Genomic DNA, 26,945 nt, shown 5'->3' on the forward strand with positions numbered 1-26,945 from the left:
TTCTTCGCTGGGTTGGGAAGCAGTGGGAATTTTGTTGAGGATTTTATTGAACCATAAATTGAAATCTTTGATGGGTTCTCTAGCCTCGGCTTTAAGATTGGATAGGTCATTGATTAACGTTGTCGTTGATCTGTCATCACCAAACTTAGTAAGGAATTGACTTTGAAAAATGTCCCAACTTATGATAGACCCGGAAGGTAATGAAAAGTACCATGACCCGGCTGTTCCTTGCATTGTATAGGGAAAAAGCCGAACAACAACATCCTCATTGGTAACTCCGTTGAGATTGACAGAAAGCATGAAATTATTAATGTGCTCTTTAGCTAGCATGCCTGCTTCTGGATTGAATTTGGGTAGCCATTTCTCAGGATGGGCCGGTATTTGGCTCAGGGGTGGAGGCATTAAAACTGCCCCAGGATTGTTCCATGCAGACTGGGCCATTGTTGAACTGCTAGTAAATGAAAGTGCAGAGGATGATCCCTGAGGCTGGGAAGATGAAGATATTATGATCTTAGATGATTGAAGAGGAGGGGTTGTGGAAGATGGATGAATGGTTTGGAATGAAGATGTGGGTGGCTGACTTCGCGATGAGGGAGTTGAAATGGACGATGTAGATGAAAGAGTCTCACTGTCAGACTCTGGTGGCGTTTTCCTTGCTCTTTTCCTGGTGGGGAGAGGGAATTCAGTTGGCTAGATGCCAAATTTTTCACTCTTTAATCTGGTCAGGGGATGAGCAGGATTGTACTGCGAAGTCACGCTGCTTTGAGATTTATCAGACCTTTGTGTAAAAATAGAAAATCCCTGGAGTTTGCGAATTAGAGTTTGAACTTCAGGGGGTTCAATGGTAGATTGGTCTGAAATATTAGGGTATGTAGCAACGGTTAATACTCGAGCGACTTCTGACTCTGGATTTAAACATACCGGGGAAGTCGGGGGAGTTGATGAGGGCGATTTACTCTCAGAATGGTATTTAGATTTTGATTTAGGTGCCATTCATAGTTCGGGCCCTCCTTCTAGCGCCAAATATGTTGAAGCCCCGAAAATCGGGTCGATAACAAGGGGGATACCCACCCGGTCTGGACCTTGATTGGCAGTTCCTTATCCGTTTGGTATAGCGGGTCCGACTGGGGATAATGGGACCAGTTTCCCAATTTAAGGGTGTGTGTGTGTGTAGAGTTGGATGATGTTGATCTAAGAGTACTTAAAGCTAATTTAATTCAAACTTCTAAACTAACTCTATGCTATTGTAATCTAATGAGAAACAACACATCTAATCTACGCTAACCCGGGATGCATTTCTTCTATTATGCGATCTAAAGAGATTTCAAACAACAACTGGTAATAAAGATCATTCAGCTATCATAAGAATAGAAATCAATTAAGATAAACCACTTTGCATAAAAAGTTAAGCAAAACAGTTGTGAACAGCATATCGCATAATAAGTTATTCATATATCAAACATAAGTGAATGACTCCACCGTACAAAAGTGCCAAATGGTAACTCACACATTCATACAATAACATATAAACAACTGAAAACTGTATATCACTTTAAGAATATGAGCAGAAATGGTCAAGAGATAAAAGTACCATTTATGATTGGTTCCACTCATAAGATTCAAGCAACAATGATTTATCTCTCCTTGCTCTAACATCTACTAAGAGTACAAAAGTGCAACATCAGTAGCAGATATCAAATGCAAACATTAATAAATCTCGATCCAACCATTCATCAAAAACCCCCTCCGAGGGTGCAAAAGTGCATGTTCTGAGGACAAGTTTTTTGACAAATTTCTGGACCCTTCTCCAAATGCCTGAGAAGGGTTTAAATACTGCTAACTAATTAACTTAATTACATAAATTTAGGATACGGTTTTAAATGACCGCCGTTCTGCTAAAGCAAAATTATTTCTAAAAATTGAATCTAATTGCTAACTGTTTCTGTATTTGCTCCTTAGTGCTGCAAGCATGCAACATTCGCCTAGGAAGAGTCGGCTGGTCGTCTTCTCCTTTCGTTTGAGCTACGAAAATAGGAATAACAAGCGCTGGCACCACTTTCTGGTAAACTAGAAGATATTTTCGAGAATCTTCCTCTGGCTAGGTGTATTCACTGCGTGTATACTTGGTAATAACCCAAATTCCTCTCAAACTGATTCTGCTTTTGCTATTTCGGTTTCCAGCCTTGCGAATGACTGAATAAGTTAGGGACTTTTCTCTCTGAACAATTTTCTGTATTGAAAACTGCCTCTGTTCTTTGTTCCGGGCTTTTCTGGTGCGTTTTCCTTCTTTAGCGCCTTTTTTCTTTTTGCTTTACCGGGCATAAGCTTCAGGATCTTTTGCAAACATGCTGCTTTTGTGCGCCTTTGATTCTGAGTTTTGGATGGCCTATTGACATTAGCATCTGTTGAGTGATACTCTGGAATCTGTGGTCCTGTTGCATGCGGCATCTGTTTGTGAAGGCATCTCTTCTCTGTTCTCCGAGCATTGACGCTTTCCCCTTTTCCTTAGATGTTTCCTGCACATTGCTTTATGTTATTTCCTGTCTTACAGTTTACGCAAAGGAAAAGAGTAATGATGATAAAGATTGACATGAAGGCTTTAATCTCTAATGAATGCATAATCATGACACTCATAACGAACTGACTCTTCGAAAAACACAACACTATCCTTCTTGAATGCTTTGGCGTACAATCATTAATTTCTTTTAAGGCGCGCGCCCAATTTTGGTCTACAGACAGCTTTCCTTGAATACTGCGCCGAGGAAATTTTGCGATGGGCGATTTCTGCGACTCGCATCGCAGCATCGAGGATCGCGTCGTCAAGATGTGTCATCGCAGAAATTGATGATCGCATTTATCGCAAATCGCATTTATCGCAAATCGCATTCATCGCAGATCGCAACATCGTAGATCGCACTTAGTCATCCAATCATTGTGTGCTGCTTACGCAATGTTGCGATATGCGACGTCGCATATCGGCCGTCGGAGATTCCTTAAGTTTTTTCATTTAAGAGTGCTTCATAATGTATGCGATGCGATGAATTTCGTGTCGCTTCTTCGCAGCTTATTATGCGCATAGGAAAACGTTTCACTCTCTTCTCGCGATGCGATACAGTTTTAGGGAGTTGAAATACAAAAATTTTGATAAAATGTTTTTTGGATTTTTTATTAAGGGTCCCCATTTGCTTGGTGTTATCGCTAATACCAGATAAAGAGGGGGGTTGTTGGTGGCCACAACATGTCCTCAGCAAGACGCTTGCACCTCGTGCTTCGCTATCTAGTCATCACCAGACTTAGCCATTTTTCCTTTTTTTTTCTCTGTTTGTCCTTACAGCACAGACTCTTTTTCCCCCTAGCTCTCTTTTCCTCTGAAAGCCCTTCTAGTTAGGGAAAACAGTTAGTGTTGGAAACACAGCAACTGCCTTGCCTCCAACTTCCTCCTTGAGAAGTTGCCAACTCTTAAAGAAACATTTCTTATTTGTTTTAAAAACAGAAAATATTATTAAATCCAAACAGATAATAATATCAACTCAGTTTGTCATTTACCACAGTAAAGTCAAATATTTACATTTATCCCGAGGCATTACAAACTCCATCTTTCTATCCCTCCCTCTCTCCTCCTTTCTCTCACTCCCTCTATCTCTCCACCTCTATCACTCCATGTCTTTATTCTTCCCTCCCAGATATATCTAGAGTTAATATATCATTATAATATAAAAAAATTAATATTATATTGAATTTAATATTGTATTAATTAAAAGTTATTAATATTATAATATATTAATATTAATATTATATTTAATAATAATATTAATATTAGATTTAATGATTTTTTTTACATGACATGATAGCAAAATTTATAATAAAACTACATTTTGAGGTGGAAATATTTATGTGTATAGAGACTTTAATATATCCATAGATATGGTTTTCCTTTTAAAAATTCATTTTACAAATAATTAATTAAAATAAATATTAAAATATTTTAGAGCAAGATTTTGGATTCTTTGTGTTGAATTAACTTTTTTTACTTTGATTTAAGAAATGGTATTAGCTTTAGTAAAGAGTAAAGTTGTTTAAAATTTTACCTAATTTGGAATTTTAATGTGGTAGAAAATTTTGTTGAAGGTAAATTTATGATCCATTCCAATTCAAAGTATATCATAAAAGAACTACTAAACGCATGATATAATTGTATTAACCTTTACCTTTTTTAATCTATATGATTATTTTTATTTTTGTTTCAGGACAACATTAATTTTTTCTATTTCCATTATTATTATTTATTGGAGAGATGAACATAATTAGATTTCTAATCTTTTTATTTTTGTATTGTCTAATGTTAGCTAAAATTTAATTTTGAGCATGGACATACTTACACAACGGGATCATACTAAGTTGTAAAATACTTCTCACAGTGAGATAAATTTATTACCGATGTGCTTGTATATTTCATTTCAACACTCAAACGTTCAATTAATGTCTCTAGCAATCTTTACAAAATCTGTACAACTCTAGCCTCCTGAGCCAATTTCTATCCATGTTTCCCTTATTCCTGTTGTAACGTTGTTCCATCAAATTCTTTTAACATTTAAGTATGCTTTGTAACCTGAAAAACATGTCAGTATTCAATCATCAACTAATTTCACATTAAACAATATATGTTTTACCTATCATACTTGCCAAATATGATCTCATTGCAAGTTCATTGGCTGTTCTATATTTTGTTCTGCAATCTTCGAAAGGCACCACTAAGCTTCGCAGAGCTCTGATACCACTCTAATGTCGACACACTCCCTCTTTTAAGCAAAAATCACTTTCTCAGGACTGTAATTTAATTTAGGCCCAACACCTAATGCATATTTTCCCTAAATTCTGGCTCAACCTGTCTATTAATTTTTACAAATTCGAATCAGGTTGATGCTGGCTCGAGTTTCTAATTTAATTGAAATAGATCCTCAAATTCCATGAAACGTAATCTTGCGTCAACCTCTAAACTTTTACGGCCCTGCTTCACTATCCAAATTTCCCACCAATTTGCACTCTGATGCAAAATCCTTTTTTTCCCTTTAAAGAGTCAACATCCCACAAAATCGCAAAAATAAAGCATTGAGAAGTTACCCCTGGTCGGGCCTGATCAATGCATAATTAAACAAATACATTTTTCGTGTCAAGTAAGGTTTGGGTCGAGAAGGTCGGTTAGTCGGAAGGTCTCGCCAGAGTCGGGGGTTGGGACAGTATTGAATCAGTGTAATGGTGGAATATCTCGAGTGGGGTTGGGACCGACTACCATGAAATGGCCCCACTACCAGCGTGCTACCAGCTACAAGCAAACGCTGACAACAAGAAAAATTTGTATTAATGAAATGGCCTTCACAAAAATCTTATTTCGGTTAATCCACCATGTAAAGAAATTTTGTGATTTCTGGTTTTTTTATTTTTTTTACTTTTTGCATGGTCAAAATATGCTAATTATTAATTAGAGGCAGTTAATTGAGCGTTGAGTCAAATAGAGTTAATTCATATCAAATTTATAGTGTGTGGTTGTATGTCAAGTTATGAGTTGGTTAAAATTAGAGAGTCAGTGAAATGAGTGGTGAGTCAAGTAGAATTAATCCATAGTCGAATTTATAGTGTGTGGTTGCATATCAAATTATTTTAGGCGAGTCGGTAGTTGGAAAATGTTAAATACATTTTATTGGGTTCATTGTAATAATCAAGTTTTAGTGTGATCAATAGAAGAATCATAACTCGAAAAATGTTAAATACCCTTTATTGGGTTCATTGTAATAATCAAGTTTTTGTGTGATCAATAGAGGAATCGTAACTCGTGTGTTTGTCGCTAGTTGGAAAATGTTAAATAACCTTTACTGGGTTCATTGTAATAATCAAGTTTTAGTGTGATCAATATAAGAGTCGTAACTCATGTGTTTTGTGTGTAATTTGTGTTTAAGATCCTCTACCTTTCCAATAAATTGGTATTTAAGCTAAAAAAGATCACAAGGTTCATGGTCCCTAGAGAGCTAGTGAAAAGAAGACTAAGAAAAGAAAAAGAACAATTTTTTTAATAAATTTACATTGCAAGTTTATCAAACCGTTAAAAAGTGTACAAATTTGGAACTTCGTTAGCCATGCATACGTTCAACTATGAATACGTTCAAAATCAGGTTAATTGCGAAGTTTATGTGGTGGGGAGTGTGCAGGGAACTAATTGTCACACCCCTACATTGGCGATACTCTTCCAACTGCACTATAGGAGGTGCGGCACCATCGACCCTTTTCTTTTCACCAATACTCATGGTCATGGGCTACGCCTTACTTTTATACTTAGTTTATTTTTCTCTTTTACCAAGTACTTTCATTTATTATAACACAAAAGTTTAACATTCATCAGCATTAACATAAATGCACAATAATATAGATGGGAGGGGCAACTCCTTGCAATGAGTCTTCCCGTAATAATAATATATCAATATACAAGTTCAATCATGAGGAAACCCCAGATTTACACTTAGAATATTTTTACATTCGCCAGCACAACACGTTCAACCAGCTCGTCAGCACGCCCACACGGCCACCCGAACGACTCTCGCCCAACTCTTCATTTGCCTTGGTACGTTCACCCAAACACGTTTCGTTCAGCTCATCTAACTCGTCGGGTGCTCCCATCGAACACCCAACTCGCCCACCGGTGGGCGCTCTCCACTGAACGCCCAACTCACCAAGTCTCCACCGGTGAGTCGTTCACTGTGCACGTGCCCGTTCAAGATTTCACATGATCCACCGTTCACCAACTTGTGTCGTTCGGGCAGGCGCCTTGTTGCACCCTCGCATGCCCTAGAACGAATTCCCAAACGGTCACTTGAACGATCTCCTGCACCACCTTCGAACGATCCTCCGAACGACTCCTTTGTACGACCATTCAAACACCAACCACCGTGCGCCCTCGTTCAAACCTCCGCCTGAACTTCTGCACAACCGCTCGTTCAACCCGCCAAACGAAATCCCGTGTCGCCCTACACCCTTGTTCAGATCTCTGCTCGAACAACACCCTGAACGACCCGTTGTTCAACTTTCCACAAGGCAAGAAGGTGATGCAGCCTGCACGTCCTCTACACACCTTCGCCTTTCCGTTTCAGACCACCCTCACCCTTCTTAGCTCGCAAGCTCTCTCTGCGGTTGTGTTGGTTTGTTGTATGATTTGATGATGAATGCCTTAGCCACGCCAAGCCATTCCATATATATATGGCTCGCCCCTCATATGAAATGATGCATCCTTATGTTGTCCAACCTACCATATCTCCGTTTTAACTCTTGAATGGGTCGGCTCGCCCACCAGTCGACCCAAGTGTCATGTCTCCACGTTTGGCCTCGCCTGCTCGTTGACCTGTCGGGACCGCCCTCAGCCTATATACCCAAACACCCTCCAGAACACTTAGTCTTTTTTCGTGCATTTCATCCCACCGTGCCACTGCTCCTCAGCTCGTCACCTCCATGCTCGCTCGTCGTGTAGCTTGCAGCTCATGGGTGCTACATTCTCCTCCACCTAAAGTCATTATTGTCCTCGACAATCTTCCATCCCAGTGACCACCTAACACCAAGATATAATCCACACAACTGTGTATATGGGTAGTCCAGATGTCCACTACTTAACCTTCTTTCATGCCATAGATATGCCACTATGCTACAAGGAATCATGTGCCAGTACCCCTCATGTCGGTGATTAGTTGGGTAGCTAATCCAACCATGCATCGCCTCCACAAGAACTCATGCCCCACATTGTCATGACTGTCCACTACATGTTGTCTGTCAACCTGTGTCATCTCACCCCTAGATGCCTGCTCAAAGTGTTTGGAGACTCACTTCCATAAGCAGCTAACAGTGAGCCTCATGCTCCATGATAGTCTAAGATGATGAAGAGGGAGTAGAGCCTGAAGGCTCTCCCTCACATATTAACTCAATCCACCTATTCGGATCCTCTATTTCCATTCTCTGCAGATGCCTCCTGTTCCTCCATCTGAACATTCAGCCTCACATACTCTTTGTCATCGTCATCCTCCACTGCCTCTAGCCTCCTAGATAGATCCAAGATGCTATCTTACAATGCCCTGATAACTTGTGACTGCTCCATAAGTTTTGTCTCTGCAACAGACAAACACTTACAGATCTCTTCATTTTTCTTTCCATCCTCCATACTCATCACTGTCCACTTACGCTCGGCCTTAGTTACTCCCACGGTCGGTACACCAATGGGTACATCCTCTCATCCATTGTAAATGTACAGTTTCCTCATATGGGGAACAATCATCGCATCGAATTCTTTCATGAATTCTATACCCAGTACAACTTCATACTCATCTATCTGCACCACAGTGAAATCAACTTTCCCTGTCCATTCACCAAGTGTCACATCCACCTTTTCAGCTACACCAATCACAGAATCTGGAGGAGAATTCACTGTCTTCATTTGTGCCTGCATCGGTACAAACTTCAGCCCAATCCTTCTCACAATATCCTCACTCATAAATTTGTGAGTTGCTCCACTATCTACCATAGTAAGCACATCCACACTCCCAACTTTCATTTCAACATAATCCAATTTGTTCCTCTCAGGATCTCTCCTAGAGACTGCTTCCATGGCCACTGCAGCTCCCAATATCTGCATAACCCCTACGGAAGTTTCTTCTTTCTTCGCATTGGACTGTGTCATGGCAGCCACCTTTGGTCTAGAAGGACAATTCTTCACCGTGTGTGGTTCCTCACATATCCAACACTTCAAGGGTTTCTTTGTCTTTAACTTGTCATTCGATCTCAAAGTCTCCTCTTTCGTAGTCTTCTTTTTTGGTTTGTCATACTTCTTATTCTTTTCGTCAGGGCTTTCATCAAAGTGTTCTACCAAACGATCCACAACAGCAAAAGCCTCCTCAAGTGTCTTAATATTTTGTCTCTTCACTTCATTCCGTGCCCAAGGTTTCAGACCTATAACAAAGTTGAACACCTTGTCCCTTTCTGCCATGTTTGGAAGTTCCAAAACTACACTTGCAAACTCTCGCTGATATGCCTGCAGACTTCCTGTTTGCTTCATATACTTTATCTTCATCCTTGCATCCCATGTTTCATCTTGTGGACTGAAGTGGGTTTGCAAAGCCTTCTTCATTTCATCCCACGAAGTTATGTCCCCAGCATTGCCATTGGCAATTTGGTCCATCCTTCTTCGCCACCACATCTTAGCATCCTTCGTCAAGAATTGAGCAGCTACTTTCACTTTGGTTTCCTCATCGGATAATCCCAAGCACTCCAAGTACTGGTCCATGTCCCATAGAAAGTTTCCAAGAGTCTTCACACTCCTTGTACCATCATAAGAATCCGGCTCTTTGATTTTGACATGAGTCACTCCTCCACCTGAGTTGTGCCTCACAGCCTTCTTCAAAACTGTGATCTCATCTCGAGCTTCATCAAGAGCTTGCTACAATTCCAAGATTTTAGCCAAACCTTGATCTCTTGCTTCACCAATCTTCTTGACCTCTTCTTTCGTTTGTGTATACTTCCATTCCGTATACTCGTATCGGTCCTTGAGTTCTTCAAGTTCTTCTTTCATCTTCGCATAGCCTTCATGAACCTGCATGTTCTCAGCCTTCATCGAAGTCCATTCAGAACCCCATTCCTCCATTCATTCCAATACCCTGTTCAGAAAAGCTTCACCTGCATTATGACTAGATTCACCTGTCACAACCTGAGGTTCCTCCACCATCTCTGCCATCAGCCTTCTTTGCGATCTTGTGTAGACCATAAACTATCAATCCAAATCACCAAAGCCTTGGTACCAACTGTCACGTTAGTGCAGCTTGCACCAACTTCCTTGTCTCGATCACCTCTGATACCAACTATCACGCTAGTGTAGTGGGATCAGCTCTTTGTCGTCAATCAGCTCTGATACCACCTATCACGCTAGTGCATTGGGATCAGTGTACCGTCGTTCATCAACTCTGATACGACCTATCATGCTAGTGCACTGGGATTAGCTTCCCGTCTTTCATCATCTTTGATACCACCTGTCACGCCCCTACACTGGCAGTACTCTTCCAACCGCACTATAGGAGGTGCGGCACCACTGACCCTTTTCTTTTCACCAATACTCACGGTCATGGACTATGCCTTACTTCTATACTTAGTTTATTTTTCTCTTTTACCAAGTACTTTCATTCATTATAACACAACAGTTAAACATTCATCAGCATTAACATAAATGCACAAGAATATAGATGGGAGGGGCAACTCCCTACAATGAGTCTGCCCGTAATAATAATATATCAATATACAAGTTCAATCCTAAGGAAATTTACACTTAGAATATGTTTACATTCACAGGCACAACAAGTTCAGCTAGCTCGTTAACGCGTCCACATGGTCGCCCGAACGACTCTCGCCCAACTCTTCATTTGCCTCCGCATGTTCACCTAAATGCGTTTCGTTCAACTCGTCTAACTCGTCGGGCGCTCCCACCGAACACCCTACTTGCCCACTGGCGGGTGCTCTCCACCGAACGCCCAACTCACCAAGTCTCCACCGGCGAGTCGTTCCCCGTGCATGCGCCCGTTCAAGATTTCACACCATCCACCATTCACCAACTCATGTCGTTCAAGCAGGGACCCTGCCCCGCCCTCACACGCCCTAGAATGACTTCCCAAACGGTCACCCGAACGATATCCTACATGACCTCCTACAGACCTTCGAACAAATCCTCTGCACGATCATTCGTTCACCAACCACTGTGCGCCCTCATTCAAACCTCTGCCTGAAATTTTGAATGATCGCACGTTCAACCCGCCGAACGAACTCTTGTGTTGCCCTATGCCCTCATTCAGACCTCTGCCCGAACTGCGCCCTGAACGACCCATCGTTCAGCTTTCCACAAGGCAAGAGGGTGCTGCGCCCTGCATGTCGTCTGCATGCCTTCGCCTTTCTGTTTCAAACCGCCCTCGCCCTTCTTGGATCGCACCCTCTCTTTGCGGTTGTGTTGGTTTGTTGTATGATTCGATGATGAATGCCTTAACCACGCCAAGCCATTCCATATATATATGGCTCGCCCCTCATATGAAACGATGCGTCCTTATGTTCGCCGACCCACCATATCTCCGCTTTAACTCTTGAACGGGTCAGCTTGCCCATCGACCGACCCAAGTGTCATGTCTCCACGTTTGGCCTAGCCTGCTTGTCGGCCCGCCGAGACCGCCCTCAGCCTATATACCCTAACACCCTCGACAACACTTAGTCTTTTTTTGCGCATTTCCTCCCACCGTGCCGCTGCTCCTCAGCTCGTCACCTCCGTGCTCGCTCGCCGTGTTGCCTGCCGCTCGTGGGTGCTACACTAATAAACGTGGAGTCGTGAGTCAATATAGATTCAACGCTTGTTTTTTATGTTTGAAAGTCACTAAAGGCATAGTCATGTGGGTGTTTGAAAGTCACATGGGTTTTTCGAAACTCATAAAAGTGAAGTGGGTTTTCATAAACTTTTTTTTTTTTTTTGGTAAGGTTTTGGATTTTCATAAAGGTTTTTTATTTAAATGGAGTTTGGGTTTATGAAAATTTTAAAGATGGTTGGGTTTATGTTAACGTATTTGTTAAAATTCTTTGGCAAGTATTATTATAAGAGTTTTTTATAAAAAAAAATTATATGAATGATTTTTTTTATATAAAGTTTTTTTATTTAATTAAATTTTGTGTGGTCAATAGAATAAATGTAATTCGTGTGTTTTGTGTGTGAATTTGTGTTTAAGTTTTTTTTTTTTTTTTTAACCAATTGGGATTATGTACATAATTGAAACCGTTTCCCTACACCAGTTGCAAAAGGGACAAAGTTAAGCAAGGATGATGAAGGATCAGATGCCAATGCAACTCTATTCAAAAAATTGCTTGGCAACCTCATGTATCTCACAACTACAAGACCAAATATTATGCAAGGAGTAAGTTTGATTTCCATATTTATGGAGGTTCCAAAAGACACACATTGGAGGCAGGAAAAAGAATTATGAGATACATAGTAGGAACTAGAGATTGTGGCATAATGTATGCAAGCACAGAGAAGAAGGATTTGATTGGGTGCACAGACAGTGATTTTGCAAGCAGTTTGGATGACTTTTGGATGTGTTCCATCTTGGTTCAGGCGTGATTTCACGGGCATATAAGAAGAAGCCCATTGTAACACTTTCGTCAGCAGAAACAGAGTATGTAGCAACAACATCAACAACATGTCAAGCAGTGTGGTTAAGAAGAGTATTTGATAGATTCAAGCAAAAACAACAAGGATCAACAACAAGATATTGTAACAACACCTCAGTGATTACACTATCCAAGAATAGTGTGTTTCATCAGAAGATCAAGCATATTGATACTAAATATCACTTTATTAGAGAACTTGTGAGTAATGGAGAAGTTAACTTGAAGCCTTGTAAATCTCGTGATCAAGTGGTTGATATATTTACTAAGTCATTAGCAAAATATGTGTTTCATTGTCATAGAAGAAACTTGGGTGTTGTAAGCCTAGCTGAGACATAGACCAACATGCATAGATCAATAGAAGAGACTCAACTTGTGTGTTTTGTGTGTAATTTGTGTTTAAGCTCCTCTTCCTTTCCGACATTCACAACAAGATGGAAATTTTTGACTCAGTCTACACTTCATTATTTAGCCCAACATGGAGTGTTAATGCAACTATATTCAACACCATAAATTACCTTACTGCCTTTTCACTTGAGAAATAAGATGCATAGTTTGACCAAGCCGTTCAATGTTGGATCAAAACTAGCCACACCATAGATGTAATTTCCTCATCTAACGATCAGAGGATGTCGATTCTCATTACATTAATCCATTTGCAACCAATAGTCACGTTCCTTCACTAGAAATTAACACATAAAAGTGCAAGTACTTGATTTTAGTATCAATGCCTTTCATTAATTAAACAATATTTGTTCCTAACATTGCTAAGTTTAGTAGCTATTTCAAAAAGGCATTTATCAACATTTAGGCAGAGATATTTCAAACAAGTAATACATAAAGATGTTATCCTTAAATTGGATTCAAAGATGCATGTTACTAGTCTGATGTTCAATTTATCAATATTTAGCCATAGATGTTTCAAACCAATAATACATAAAGATGCTATCCTTAAATTGGATTCAAAGATGCATGATATTGGTCTATTGTTATATATGGAGACACAACCCTAGCCTTCCTTTCACTTCTCCCTACACTCGCTATCCCCCCCACCGCCCCTCTTCCACTGATAGAAACCTTTAATTACAATATTTTACATCAAAGCATCTCGAATCCAAAAGTGCTTCAGATCCACAAGATCCTCACTCAATTAATCTCTAAGATCTTTTAGATCTATAAAATCCTCAAAATATCTACAACTATCCTAAGAACTTTTTAACTCTCACAATTTCTTCCAACAAGACAAATCTGACTATAATGTATTTCAAATTCAATACAGCTAACATAGAACTTCAAAATTTCCATAGAACATAGGAAAATTAAAATAAATGAAAGTATTAAGGAAATCACTCCCTTAGTAAAACAAAGAACTCTAAGGCCATATCAAGTCAGTTGATTTGGAGGCAAAATGCTCTTGCATCACTTGTAAATAGGCTTTATTACAATATCATGGACTAATATCATGGGTTACTAAACAAAGACCTCAAAGGCCATATCAATTCAGTTGATTTGGAGACAAAATGCACTTGCATCACTTGTAAATAGGCTTTATTACAATACCATGGACTAATATCATGGGTTACTAATACCACATGCCAGAAAAATCACAATTCATGTTTATAGGATAGATGTTTATATGCTATTTTTTTTAATTAATCAATTTAATTAAAAGGGTAAAATGTGCATAACTACTTTTGAGATCAATTCCAACTATGTAAAATGTTGTAAAATACTTAGTGAACTTTAAATATCTACTTTTAACCTAATAATTATTGATAATTAAATTAAAATTATGAAAACCTTTCCACCCAATAATTATTAATAATTGAATTAAAATTCTAAAAGCCTTATTCCAAAATAAACATATCTATCAATATAAAAAAATATTTAATAATTTAATATATTATCATTTCGTCTTAAAAAAACTTTAAATCAATACAAAAATTTTAACATAATCAAAATTAAAAATAGTAAACAGTTTCAAAAATTTAAACATAATCAAAATTAAGAATAGTAAACAGTTTCAACCTCTTAATTCGACTGTTTTGCTAGGATGTTGAGAAAACGATCAGCTAAGTATTTAGTCACCATTTGACCATTAAGATCTTTGATGGCAAACAACTTAACCACCAAATTCTAAATATATATCTTGCAATTTATTACTTCTCTACTTGTATAATGGATAAACATAATTTCATCTCTTTATCGTTGAACACTTCTGTTTCAGTCAATAATAACAACCGTCACTGGCAACTGCCCCGGATGGATCCATTGCGTCGGATATACCAATTTCAATGCACATTCCTTCCCTAATTACACATCGATATCAAGATATCGCAGCAACTTGGATTGATGCATTCAATATATCCTTCTTGTTGATTGACTTTTTATCATGCCCCGAACGGGAAGTTATGGCTAGAGATGAGTACGAGCAGTAGACATGAAAATGTATTGCCACGTCACAAGTTACAAGCCATAGACAATGGAAATGACACAAGCTTCAAATATTTTATTTCTACCTATTTATTTATCTATTTTAGGATACTTTATTTATATTATTTCCACCTGATTAAGTTCCGATTATGAGTTTTGACCCGACGCATATTCAAAACCATGCAAGCCCAGCCACTCATATTTAGTGTCGATCTTTATTGACTTCCAATCTGATTTAAAGATTAAACCACACAACATTGTAAAATCATATTGAGTTCCCATCTTATTAGCCCCTGCCTTGTGGCTGGTACTATAGTAATCAGAATGATGGCTTTAGCATTAGTCCTTGTCACAATGGCTTTAGCATTAGTCCTTGTCACAATTAACCTATGTTTTAAGGCACTCAAGTTTTATTAACCTATAAAATTTATGGATTAATTTTCACGAGTCAGTAGCATTTTTTCGGTCTCCCTCTTCCCGAGGTGGGGAGGCCATAAGCATGCATAATATGGTATATATTTCATTCACGTTCGCAGAGTGCAAACTTATGCTAACATTAGTTCTTGCTATTAAATGTTAAATGTTATTGGGTTATTCAAGCAAGCATATATACAGGCACACCTATCACGTAAACTACATGGTTGTCCTGTAGTACACCTGTTCAGTAACCACATGGCTATGTCATGTACTCTGACCACCTGTGATTACCATAATTCACTTGTCTAGTAACCACATGGTTATGTGGTGTTCTCTGGCCACCCGTCACTACCCGCATAACAATAATTTATCATACCTATTCATGAACGCCTTCATAAGCATTCGTTTATTTTAGTTTTGTTTGTTCAGAATGGTTGGTACCTTGTCGTTACTTTCGATGAAAAATAATGGAAATGGTCGATGCCTCGACAAGATGGCAGACCTACGAGATGACGGACCTTCAATGAGTTTGCATCACTATAATCCCTGCATCACTGAAAGCCCTACATCCTAGTTTGAAAGCCCTGCATCCTAGTTAGGAGGATGGTTTGAAATTCCACCATCCAGCAAGCTCCCCATCTCACAAGTTAGCACCTCCACTTCAAACTCCTGAACAAACTCTAAGGCAGACACTTAGGTCAGGGATGGCAAGACGCCTTTTAAGACAAACTTATTCAGGTAGTAATTATTTTCTTTTCGTGTCTTAAACGAACATGTTTCCAAAGGAAGCTTACCTAGTTAGAGAGAAAGTCTAGGTTCCCAAAAAGGATGGAACCCAGAAACGTGCCGGCATAAGCAAGGGCAAAGACAGTAGAAGCAAGGGTAGCAACAGTGGCTAAGGAAGCACCAATCTCTATAAGACGTATATTAACTTTACCGAGTTGATCAGTAGGTGCACCAGCAACAGGGAAAGCAGGGGAAATGACTTTATAGGGAGGAAAAACACAAACATGGATTGACACAGTAGGGTGTGTGCTTATCAGTTCTCCGGTCTAGAAGACTAGGGTTTCACCAGACTACAGAGGAAACAGTAGAGGAAACAATAGAGATGATAAAGGTAGCAGAACCAGAAACATTCAATTAGAAACACCGAAACCAGACCTGCCTTAATTATCTCTCTCCCTAGTTACTTCAATTATACGAGTCGACTCTTTATCTTGAATCAATAGAGATCATAGGTAAGACGTATGGATAGAGAAGTTGTGTTTGAATCAACCAAGCTCGTGTATGTGCCTTATTTGCGTGATGCACCAACAATCACAAATCGCAACTAGATTTGTTTTTATGTGCGGTTTCTAAAAATGAGAATGTCAAATAATAAGTTTTTGTGAGATCAAGTTCAGATTGAACCTCTTCCTCCCTTTTCCCATTCGTAATTTGGTGGGAGGTTGTCTCTCAGTCATGCGGGCCTCTCATTCTAAAAGTAAGGGTGGAACCACCATACATATAGGCTATCGATGAAGCAGCCAAGGGAGCATATTCTATTGAGAGAGAATGGGCATACCTTCCATCTCGAGAGACATATTCTTACTTTTGAGATATAGACCCAAAATAGATCTACTTTTCTTTCCATAGCTATAATAATGAAGTAAGCTTAACCTTGTTGAAACTTATGTGTGAGGAAATGAATTAACACAGATGCTATGAAACAAGGGCGACAACGACTGCATAAGAATCCAAATTTGGTTGGTTTTCTCAAGCAGGAATGCAGGGGTGTTGGTGGAAAGCAGAAGAATATATTGACTGGGACTGACCTGCACCTGGGACTGACCTACACCTAGGGCTTAGATTGATTGACTGAGAATGGTACAAGGCGAGAGGGCCAAGCACGATTTTCGAGATTCTTTTGAAATAGTTTTACTACTGTTGGAGATAGATTTGGTTCTGCGCCCGCTGTGGGTGGACCTTGAACCTTGAGGTATGAATCTATCCAAGCTGAGTTCAGGTGTTGCTTTTAGGTAGAAGCTTAGTGCACATAAACCCCCAAAAATGGCCCATCCCTCCTCCATCGCACATACACGCCCGACCCACTTAAGTAAATAGGCCGATCACTGCACCAAAACTGAACAACTCTACTCTGTCTTAACGGGCAGTTACATGTCTTTACTGGGGTGGAAATACAACCCATCTCATTATTTTAAACGACTATCTTACTATATGTATGTTGTGTTACGATACTACTGGTTGGTTGCCATATTAGTAAGCCGCTTACTTGACACGATCTTACATGGGCATGGGACTATATTCCGGTGCTCAACTGAATAACATTTAGGGTCGACCTAGCAGAGATGGTCAGCACCTTTTACCTATTGGGGATGCTTTCTAACCCTAACTAGGGCAAGTGGTTGCCCCCTTTTCACTTTATAGGTGGTCTTTCCATTTGAAGGAATGCCTTTCCTTCTATCATTGGCAAAAGACATGATCTCGATAGAGGCCTGTAGTGAGCTCTCTAGTAGGCTCATTGTTATACATGGGGGTGAAGGACTTCATAACCCTAGAGTTAACAAGTGGTAACTTTGGAAGTCTAAATCTATGCTTATGATAGTTGCTACTGGTGATGGGGAATCCAACGTCCCATTCGGAATCGCTTCTGAAAGGTTTTCAACTGCCAAATGCATCACATTAACATAATCATGCAGTAAGGATGTCAAATCATCCACCATCTATTCATTTTCCACCCATATGATATCGTCAGAAATGAAAAACTAGGCGCAGTGCACATTCCTTCCCTATTTTTTGGTGAAACAAAGCTATTTCTTGTTTCCACCATGCAAACTAAAATTCCTTCCCTATTTTCCCATGAAACAAAGCTATTTCCTGTTTCCACCATGAAAACTGAAATGTCGGTGCCAAAGATGTCAAGTGGACTCATAACTTCAATTGCATCTTCTCCTTGTCTTGAAAAAATTCCCCTTGTCTTGGCAATAATAGTGAAAGAAGCTCGGTCAACTAACTAGATATCTTTATGCCCATATAGAGGATTTGTATGTGACAGCTGGAACTTCCTTTACTTCTTTTTCTTCTTATGACAAAACACCTACTACTATTTTGACTAGTGTTACTTATATTCCTGCTTGCTATGAAACTATTTGTTATGCTGGACTATACTCTTCCCTTTTATGATGCTACCATTGTCTCTGTCTTTTATGTGCAAGACATGTTTGGTCTATGTGAACATAACACTAGTGGGCCTGAGACAAACTATATAGAAAATAAAAAGTGGCAATGGCTTTCCCTTCACTGCAACCAATGCTAACTCTAAAAATATCATTGTGGATGATAAATTTTATTCCATAGCACAAAGTTCTCTCATGAATATTTATATCAAATAAAAACATTATGTCATTAACTAGTTAAACACCACATGGTGCATTATCACTCACCAACCATGATAAGAACATTAACAAATTAGACACAATGTTGGAATTAAAATGACACATTATCACGGATGCCAATCCTTGCATTAATTTCTCTGTAGCGTATCATCCAACACAATAATACATCAACAAAACAATAACATCATAGGCTTTCTGGTTTTAAATTTAATATTTAGTTTTAGCTTTCTAGTTTTACATTTAATATTTTGTTTTACATTGTTTTAAATAATTTTCATTTTTCAATAAATTTAATTAGAAGTGGAATGATTTAGATCACATTAAGATCCCTCTAATCAAGGGGATCATTTGATGAATATCACTATAGTAATTGGATAAGGCTCGAGAGATTTTCCAGCAGCCTGTCCCCAAGTGTTTAATTAACTGGGTGATCAACAATGAACAAATTTATGCAAAAGTTCACTCCATCTTTCTTTATCTCTTCCATGTCTTGGGTGCATTCGTCGTTCTCCTTTGTGATTTCCTTGATTCTATTAGCCGCCTATGGATCACTTGAGTAAGAATTATAGTGACCTCAGGTCAGCAGATGGAACCACTGTTATTTTCACTATGGATGTTGTTATAGCTCTGATACCACTTGTTATAGCTCTGATACCACTTGTTATAAATCTAACCCAAAAATATATGAAAATACAAAGATACCCAGAAATAATAAGATCTGAAATATAGAAAATGCTTCATTTTATTAATATCAAACCCTTAAAGTAGGGCAACACCATACATTCACTCCTTAAGGAATGAGAGCACTCCACAAGCCATATGCCTATTCACACAATAATCCTTGACACCTCTCCATGTGGAGTCTCTAGCCTCTATATAGGCCTCATACATATAATACCATGGGTCATTACCATGGTTCCCTCATACCATCGAACTAATACCATGGGCCCATTACATTATTACTAATTACTTGTGGTTCCTTTGGGAGGTACCCAAGGTAATAGTGTAATAATGGGATGGACCATAGTAATAAATAAGGTGGTTAACTTGTATCATGTAAGGGACCACAAGTAGTTAGTAATAATGTAATGGGCCCATGGTATTAGTTCGATGGTATGAGGGAACCATGGTAATGACCCTTGGTATTATATGTATGAGGCCTATATAGAGGCTAGAGACTCCACATGGAGAGGTGTCAAGGATTATTGTATGAATAGGCATATGGCTTGTGGAGTGCTCTCCTTCCTTAAGGAGTGAATGTATGGTGTTGCCCTACCTTAAGGGTTTGATATCAATAAAGAAGCATTTTTATCCATTTCTATCTTATTATTTCTGGGTATATTTCTATTATCATATATTTCTGGGTTTAGATCTATAACAAGTGGTATTAAAGCACCTTCTTGGGCAAAAGTAGAGAATTTTTTAAATTTTTTGCAGGAACTTTCTAGAGCGGCGAGTTTGCAGATCAGATCTGTACATTTTGGAGAAAAAAATGCAAAATCTAATTGCAGATCTAGATTCTTTGTGAAAAAATACCCAATTTCAAAAAAAAATCGGCTGAATCGGAGTCCGGATGAGGGCGATATCGCTGATCTAAAAATCAGTGGTGTCGCAGACAATTTTTTGGGGCAGCAAGTTTGCGGCACAGATCTAGATGTTTTGGTGCAAGATTTGCAAAATCTAATTATAGATCTAGATTCTTTGTGAAAAAATACCCAATTTCAATTGAATCCGACTCCGAATGAGGGAGATATCGCTGACTTAAAAGCAGGTTGTTGTTGTTGTTTTTTTTTTTTTTGTTTTTTTTTTTTTCAGAATTTTTAGTGACGGCGGGAGAGTTGCAGCGCAAATATGAAATTCCAGTGCCTGGATCAGGATTTATATCACATGGGAAGATGCAAAATGGTTGTTCCATTTCCAAAAACATGTCATAATAGGTATTTTGAGCAATATTAACTAAAATGTGACATTTCAAATTTTCGCCATTTATTTTTTTTATTTATTTATTTTTTATTTTTTTTTGGCGGGCCTAGATCAGAGTTTGAGGGACTTGTATAAATTTGATGGCTCTCATCCAGCCAAATGGCTAGCACAAATGGAGAAATATTTCAAATTGAATTACATCTATGATGATGCGACTCAGCTGAGTGTGGAAAAAATGTGCTTGGACCACGAAAGATGGTAATGGTGGCAGTGTCATCAAAATGCCATCCAAGGAAAACTACTTGGCAGATGTTCACAAAATCTATTTGTGACCACTTTGACCATAAATCTAATTTTGTGGGTCTTCTTACTAAGCTCACATAGACCGACACACAACCTAGCAAAGATTTTATTGGTACAAGAAAGAAGGAAACCAAGAAACCTAAAGGGTTATTTTCTGCTAGTATCTCCTTATTGCAGGTTCATGGATTGATTCAGAAGGAGAAAATCCTTATGTTTATAAATTCGATTTGCAAGCAAAATCTCATAAATGTCAACTTGGAAAAAAAATTACAAGTGCCAGCGAACCACATGGAGCACACACAGGTTAATAATGAGCAGGTGCAAGTTTATAAAGATTTGAAGATTTCTATGGACAAGTATGTATTGCATTCTGATTTTTATGCTTCAGATATGGCTAATGAGGATGTTGTTTTGGGATACCCATGGATGGAATCGGTGGGTACTGTAAATATTAACGTGCAAAAGAACTTCCTAAAGCTCTGGTATAAAAATAAGAAAATTACATTACAGGATATTTCCATCACTAAACAGGTAGAGTCCATGAAGGCTAAAGCAGAAGATGTTCCAGGGACTGACATATCAGATGATGAGCCATTGATGATCGACAATCAAACACAAACAGAGGTTGAAGTAGAAAAGGATACAGGTGCTAATACATCAGATGAGGGCTCAGTGGTTGAAGTAATATTGGAAGATAAGACACCACAGCAGGCACCACAACATGCACCAGATAACAGTCAGGCTCCAGTAAGGGGTGAATTAAAGAAAAAGACACCGTGGGTTAGAACTTCAACATATCATCACCCACATCACCCCGCAAGACAACAACCAACAAGATGGCAACCAATTAGCCACAAGGACAACAACCCCTGCATGACAGATAGAGAGGTGCGAAGATCCACCTACTACACATCAACACAGAAAGCTGCCATGGTCAACTTCCATCTCAAGCGAGCGAGGCACTAGCGAGATCGAGGGTTCACCTTTCTCTTGGATGGTTAGATGCACGTGCATGGTACCAGTGGACTACTCTTTTGAGTATATTTTATTATTTGTGTTCTTCCCATGTTTCGGGGACGAAACATGCTAAGGGGGTGGAATGTTATATACCTAGGGGGGATAATATGGGGTACAAAGGGAGGTACCCAAGGTAATAGTGTAATAATGGGATGGGCCATAGTAATAAATAAGGTGGTTAACCCGTGTCATGTAAGGGACCACAAGTAGTTAGTAATAATGTAATGGGCCCATGGTATTAGTTTGATGGTATGAGGGAACCATGGTAATGACCCATGGTATTGTATGTATGAGGCCCATATAGAGGCTAAAGACTCCACATGGAGAGGTGTCAAGGAATATTGTATGAATAGGCATATGGCTTGTGGAGTGCTCTCCTTCCTTAAGGAGTAAGTGTATGGTGTTGCCCTGCCTTAAGGGTTTGATATCAATAAAAAAGCATTTCTATCCATTTCTATCTTATTATTTCTGGGTATATTTCTATTATCATATATTTCTGGGTTTATATCTATAATAGATGCCCAATTAGGTACTGCTTATGAATAAATTGGATTATCTGCTGGTGAATCTGTTTGAAGCTACGAAGTAGTTTGTGCTTGCTTCCACTCACTAGCAACTAAGAGAGGACACCCAAGCCTCAATGGCAAGAAACATTGTCTAGACAATAGCAAAGTGCATGATTCATATTATCTTCTAATTCAGTTTCCACCCTTTGGTCTCAGATGGTAAAAGACCAAATGGTAAAAGAGTAGTTGGTAGCGAACCTTGAGCTACTCTCATTCCTTGTACTCCAGATTTTGGGTTTATCTCTCCCTAGTTTGTGTTTCTACTCTCATTCCTTGTACTCCAGATTTTGGGTTTATATCTCCCTAGTCTGTGTTTTTATATATAAGAGTTCTATTTACATATTAGATCAGGGCATTACCTCACTTTATTTCTCTTACTTCCTGCTTCTTGCTTGACAATAAGGTTGGGTAAGACAAGACCCCTTCTTCAAGGCACTAGTGATGTTTATCACCACACCTAGGCCAAACAAGGCCAAACAAAACCATGTAATGAACGCCTATCCTGCACTAGGCATATGCTCCTCTTTGGTCAATAATAAAAAAAGGCATAGCTGATGAGGGCACATGTACAATCCTTGGGATTAGCGGTTAGTGAGCATCTCTTCCTATGGGTCATTCATCCAAACCTTCTTGAAGGTAAATGACATTCAACGTGCCTCGCTATACTTTTTTTTCTTCCAGCTTCCTTAAGGCAGGGACTTGATGCCGTGCAGCTCTCCTTGTTTTAAGATTAAAACACGTAATCTAATATTATTCCATAGCTTTAAAGATTTATAATGACAAAAGTACCCCCACTAGACCACAAGAATGGGCCGAATCACCAATATAACACTCATAGTAATTAGACATCATCTCCTCCTCCTCTTCTGGAAAGTGTATTCCTATTGAATCTCACATGGAAGCAACCTCCCACTTCCCTCGGGCCCCACAATCTGAATATGGTAGGAATGGAGATTGAACACAAGACGAGGAGAGAACAAGAAATGGGATAAGTGAGAGGTGCCATTATTGGGGCTAGAGCTTCAGGAACAGTGAGCCTCACCATGAACAACTCTTATGGCCAACTATTTGCAGTCAAATCCATAGCCGGTTTTAGTGTGGCTTTGCATAATGAGTATCAGATTTTGTGGCGTTTGGATTCTCCATACATTGTATATTGCTTGGGGCACGATTATAGTGTTGAGAACGGTGTAGAGGTGCATAATTTGTTCATGGAGTACATGCTAGGTGGCTCCGTAGCAGATATGCTGGCTAAGTTTGGAGGGTAGCCGGAGGAATCCGTGATCAAGGCTTACACTCATGGCATCCTACGAGGAATCCATTACCTCCATAGGCAGGGGATTGTGCACTGTGATATCAAGGGGAAGAATGTTCTCCTAGGTGCTAATGGTGTGAAGCTTGCCAACTTTGGTTCTTCCAGGAGGATTGGTGATGAGGACAATGGCCAAGAAGCACCGCAATTGAGGGGAACGCCTCAGTGGATGGCTCCAGAGGTGGTGAACCAAGTGGAGCAGGGTCCTGCTTCTGATATTTGGTCTTTTGCTTGCACTGTGCTTAAGATGATCATAGAGAAGCCTCCATGGAGTGGTGTTTCCAGTGCCCTCGTCGCGATGTATCGTATTGGATGCACAAAGGAGTTGCCTGAGTTGCCTGCATTGCTTTCACCTGCGATCCGGGATTTCCTAGGGAAATGCTTTCAAAGAGATCTTAAGAAGAGGTGGACCTCTACATAGCTGTTGAACCATCCTTTCTTAAATGAGGATTTCTCCCTAATGGAAGCAGAGGAGACCATTAGGGGTTTGGGATTCTCAGCTAATCATTTGGATTTCAAGAATCAAGTATGGGATTCATACTCTTCTCAGACCACTCTCACTTTGTCTCTTAGCATCCCGAGCTCAACTGAGGAATTCAATGCGAAGGTGAGTAGATCAGTTGAGCAATACCCAAGGACTTCTCTTAGGGACAGAGTGATGGCACTATTCGTAGCTTGTAAATTTGAAGAAGTTGATAACATGCCTAATTGGATCACAAGGCCTCATGGTCAATGGATTGTTGTGAAATCTTCTAGACGTGACTCTCCAACTTCAACTAAAGCTCTATCAAATTCAAACATTTGTAATAGCTCCTCCATGAAAGAGCTTCCATTCCAAAAGGAAATGTATAGTGCCAGCTTAGAAGCTGTCAATTACGAAGAACTGCAGACCAGATGTGAAGTAGATTAATGCTTGGAGTTTGCAATCTCTACAGCCCACCCTGAACATCAATCATCTTTCAGCATTTCTGCTGAGACTCTACACCTTTACTAGTTTTCAATGACTACATCATCCAATTTGCTTAATGAAGCTCGGGACATGTATGGAAATCCATCTGAGACCATTTCTTCTGGTGATCCTGTAATTCATAACTTATCGATGGTAGGAGAAACATTTTGTATCTTTGATGATAAGTGGACCTCTGCAATCATGCAAGAGCAATTTGTTGCCCCTGTTGTAATAGTATGTACAGTACACAATTTTTCCATATAACTATGATAAAGGGGCAATTGTACATTAGCTGCAGAGAAAATCCTTATTATTGTATTTTTTATTCAAAATTAATTTCAATTGACTTTATTTGGCGACATCTCTGTATGAATTATTCTCGATGGGTGATTTAAATGCATCCCGATTTGTGTCAATCCTCTTGTGAAATTTCTTTCACTTTGCCCAAATCGTCATATCTCAACCAGGGTTGTTATCACTTGCCCTCGTGAGAAAATTCATTTTAACATTTTGCAAATCATCATATCTAAACCAAGATTATCACCGGCCTACATATCTTCACATGTCACTAGAAATGCTCCAAGTTACGCCTATAATTCTTTTTCTCACTTACCGTTGTTAATGATTTGAACTTTAATGATTGACATGAATCAGAAATTGCCTTCTTCTTTCTTAGTAGTTTTCTTATTTCTCAGTAGTTCTTTAATAACTTTAAAATAAAGTTTAATAAGAAATTGCCCTGTTTCGATTCTGTTAGGTCTTTTACTTTAGTTTTAAGTCATTTTTTTTAATCACTGGGTAGGTTAGACTTTAATAATCAATTTTAATTTTTTAGTATTTCTTTTAATAATATTAATCTGTATTGAATTGATAATAAATATATTATTAATTATATAAGTTAAATTAAGCCTTAGGTAATTATTGGTATAGTGTAATAATTAATTTAATAAGTTTCACCTTAATGAAGAAATTTAAAGAATGATGATCCCATTATAACTTTAACATAAATTGAATAAGAATTCTTGAACGAATAACCTTAAAATAATTTTAATATAACTAACTAAGTAGGTTAACCCTTAACAAACAAATTTAATTTATTTAATAATATTTGTTGGTATTTATTCTATATAACTTTAATAATAATAATAAATCTATTATTAGTTTAAATATAAACAGTTAAATTTAATTTAATATAATATAATTTAACAAACTAACTTTTGAATTAATTGAATTTCCCTATCCCTCGGTCCAGTACAGTTTCCCAGTCAAATATAGTCGTTTCCTGGTCACATATAGTTGTTTCTTGGTCAAAGATAGTTGTTGGATGATCTGCTCTCTGTATTTAAACTGCTGCCATGGTCTGGTTCTTCAACTTGTCTTGACGATGAACCACACTTGTTGGTTCGAAACGCGTCAACAAAATGAAATAAGATGTGATTTTTACTGAAAAATCTTCTCTATAAATTTGATATGGATCACAGAAGCCTTAATCCTACATGGGAATAACTACAAGTTAGTGTATTGCTGTTCTTATCCATTAATCCAAGAACATTAATTTTAAGTTATGTGCTTGGTAAATTGAGGAAAGAGAATTGGAGGTCTAGGGTCTTGTTTGTGCGTTGGAGTTGGGTAGGAGATGAGAATTTCTTATGATAATTCTTATTAGGTTCAAATCTAATAGTATATCCAAAAATTTCTTGCTACTTACTAACATTTGATTCACATATGACTTGATTTCTACAACAAAGTGTAGTGAGGTGCAGGGGCCAATAGGATTGAAGTTATGCCAAAATAATAAGAACAAAATTTACACATGAAAATTGGTATTCAAGCTTAAAATTAAGCCTAATTATGTATTTTAATTTAAAATTTAAATCCACAAATGTTGATATTTATCTGTAAAATTTGCATAGACATCCTTTTGGCTTTATGTGTATGCACCAAGACTAAGGAATTTTTTTAATCTACATAAAACAATGGTGTAACAATCCCTCTGTCCTTATAATAGAAAATGGTAAGCAAATCACAATATCAAATTTCATTTCGTGATTGGTTTCAATAGATTTGGACATAACACTAAAATTTGGTTGCAAGAGTAAATGACTTCCCTGTGGAGAAATTTGATCCATCACTTAATGAAGCATTGGATGATATATGGAATACAAATTATTGTTTAGAGCATCTACGTTTCATACATAAAACCATAAGGTAGAAGTAAAGAATTGTGACATTAATAATCTATTTCATTCCATTATTATATAAACTATAATCTAACACAAAAGAGAAGATGATTATAATTCTTTATAGTGTAGAGTCCCTGTGTTGAACTATTAGATACAACTGTAGTTTTAATTATTTTTCTTTCCAAAGCATAGAAGATGGAAAATTCAAACGCTATAATATGATGTTTTTGT

At 38.4% G+C, this 26,945-nt stretch overlaps 1 protein-coding gene across 1 annotated transcript; it reads left to right on the top strand.

Annotated features, from left to right (window-relative positions):
• Positions 1-23,313: 23,313 nt before the first annotated feature.
• Positions 23,314-24,003, top strand: LOC149171206 (mitogen-activated protein kinase kinase kinase 20-like). The gene is made up of 2 exons (XM_089425885.1): positions 23,314-23,534; positions 23,691-24,003. The coding sequence occupies exons 1-2, from the start codon at positions 23,314-23,316 to the stop codon at positions 24,001-24,003; spliced, it is 534 nt and encodes a 177-aa protein (XP_089282011.1).
• Positions 24,004-26,945: the final 2,942 nt, after the last annotated feature.

Source organism: Pinus tabuliformis, chromosome 4_2, assembly GCF_031772625.1.
Source record: "Pinus tabuliformis cultivar Carrire ecotype Pingquan chromosome 4_2, CPIR1, whole genome shotgun sequence".
Classification (NCBI taxonomy): Eukaryota; Viridiplantae; Streptophyta; class Pinopsida; order Pinales; family Pinaceae; genus Pinus; species Pinus tabuliformis.

Coding starts and splice junctions, on each gene's coding strand:
- LOC149171206 (XM_089425885.1), top strand. CDS start 23,314: ATGAACAACTCTTATGGCCAACTATTTGCAGTCAAATCCATAGCCGGT. Junction 23,535..23,690: donor ATGCTGGCTAAGTTTGGAGG/GTAGCCGGAGGA, acceptor TGGTTCTTCCAG/GAGGATTGGTGATGAGGACA.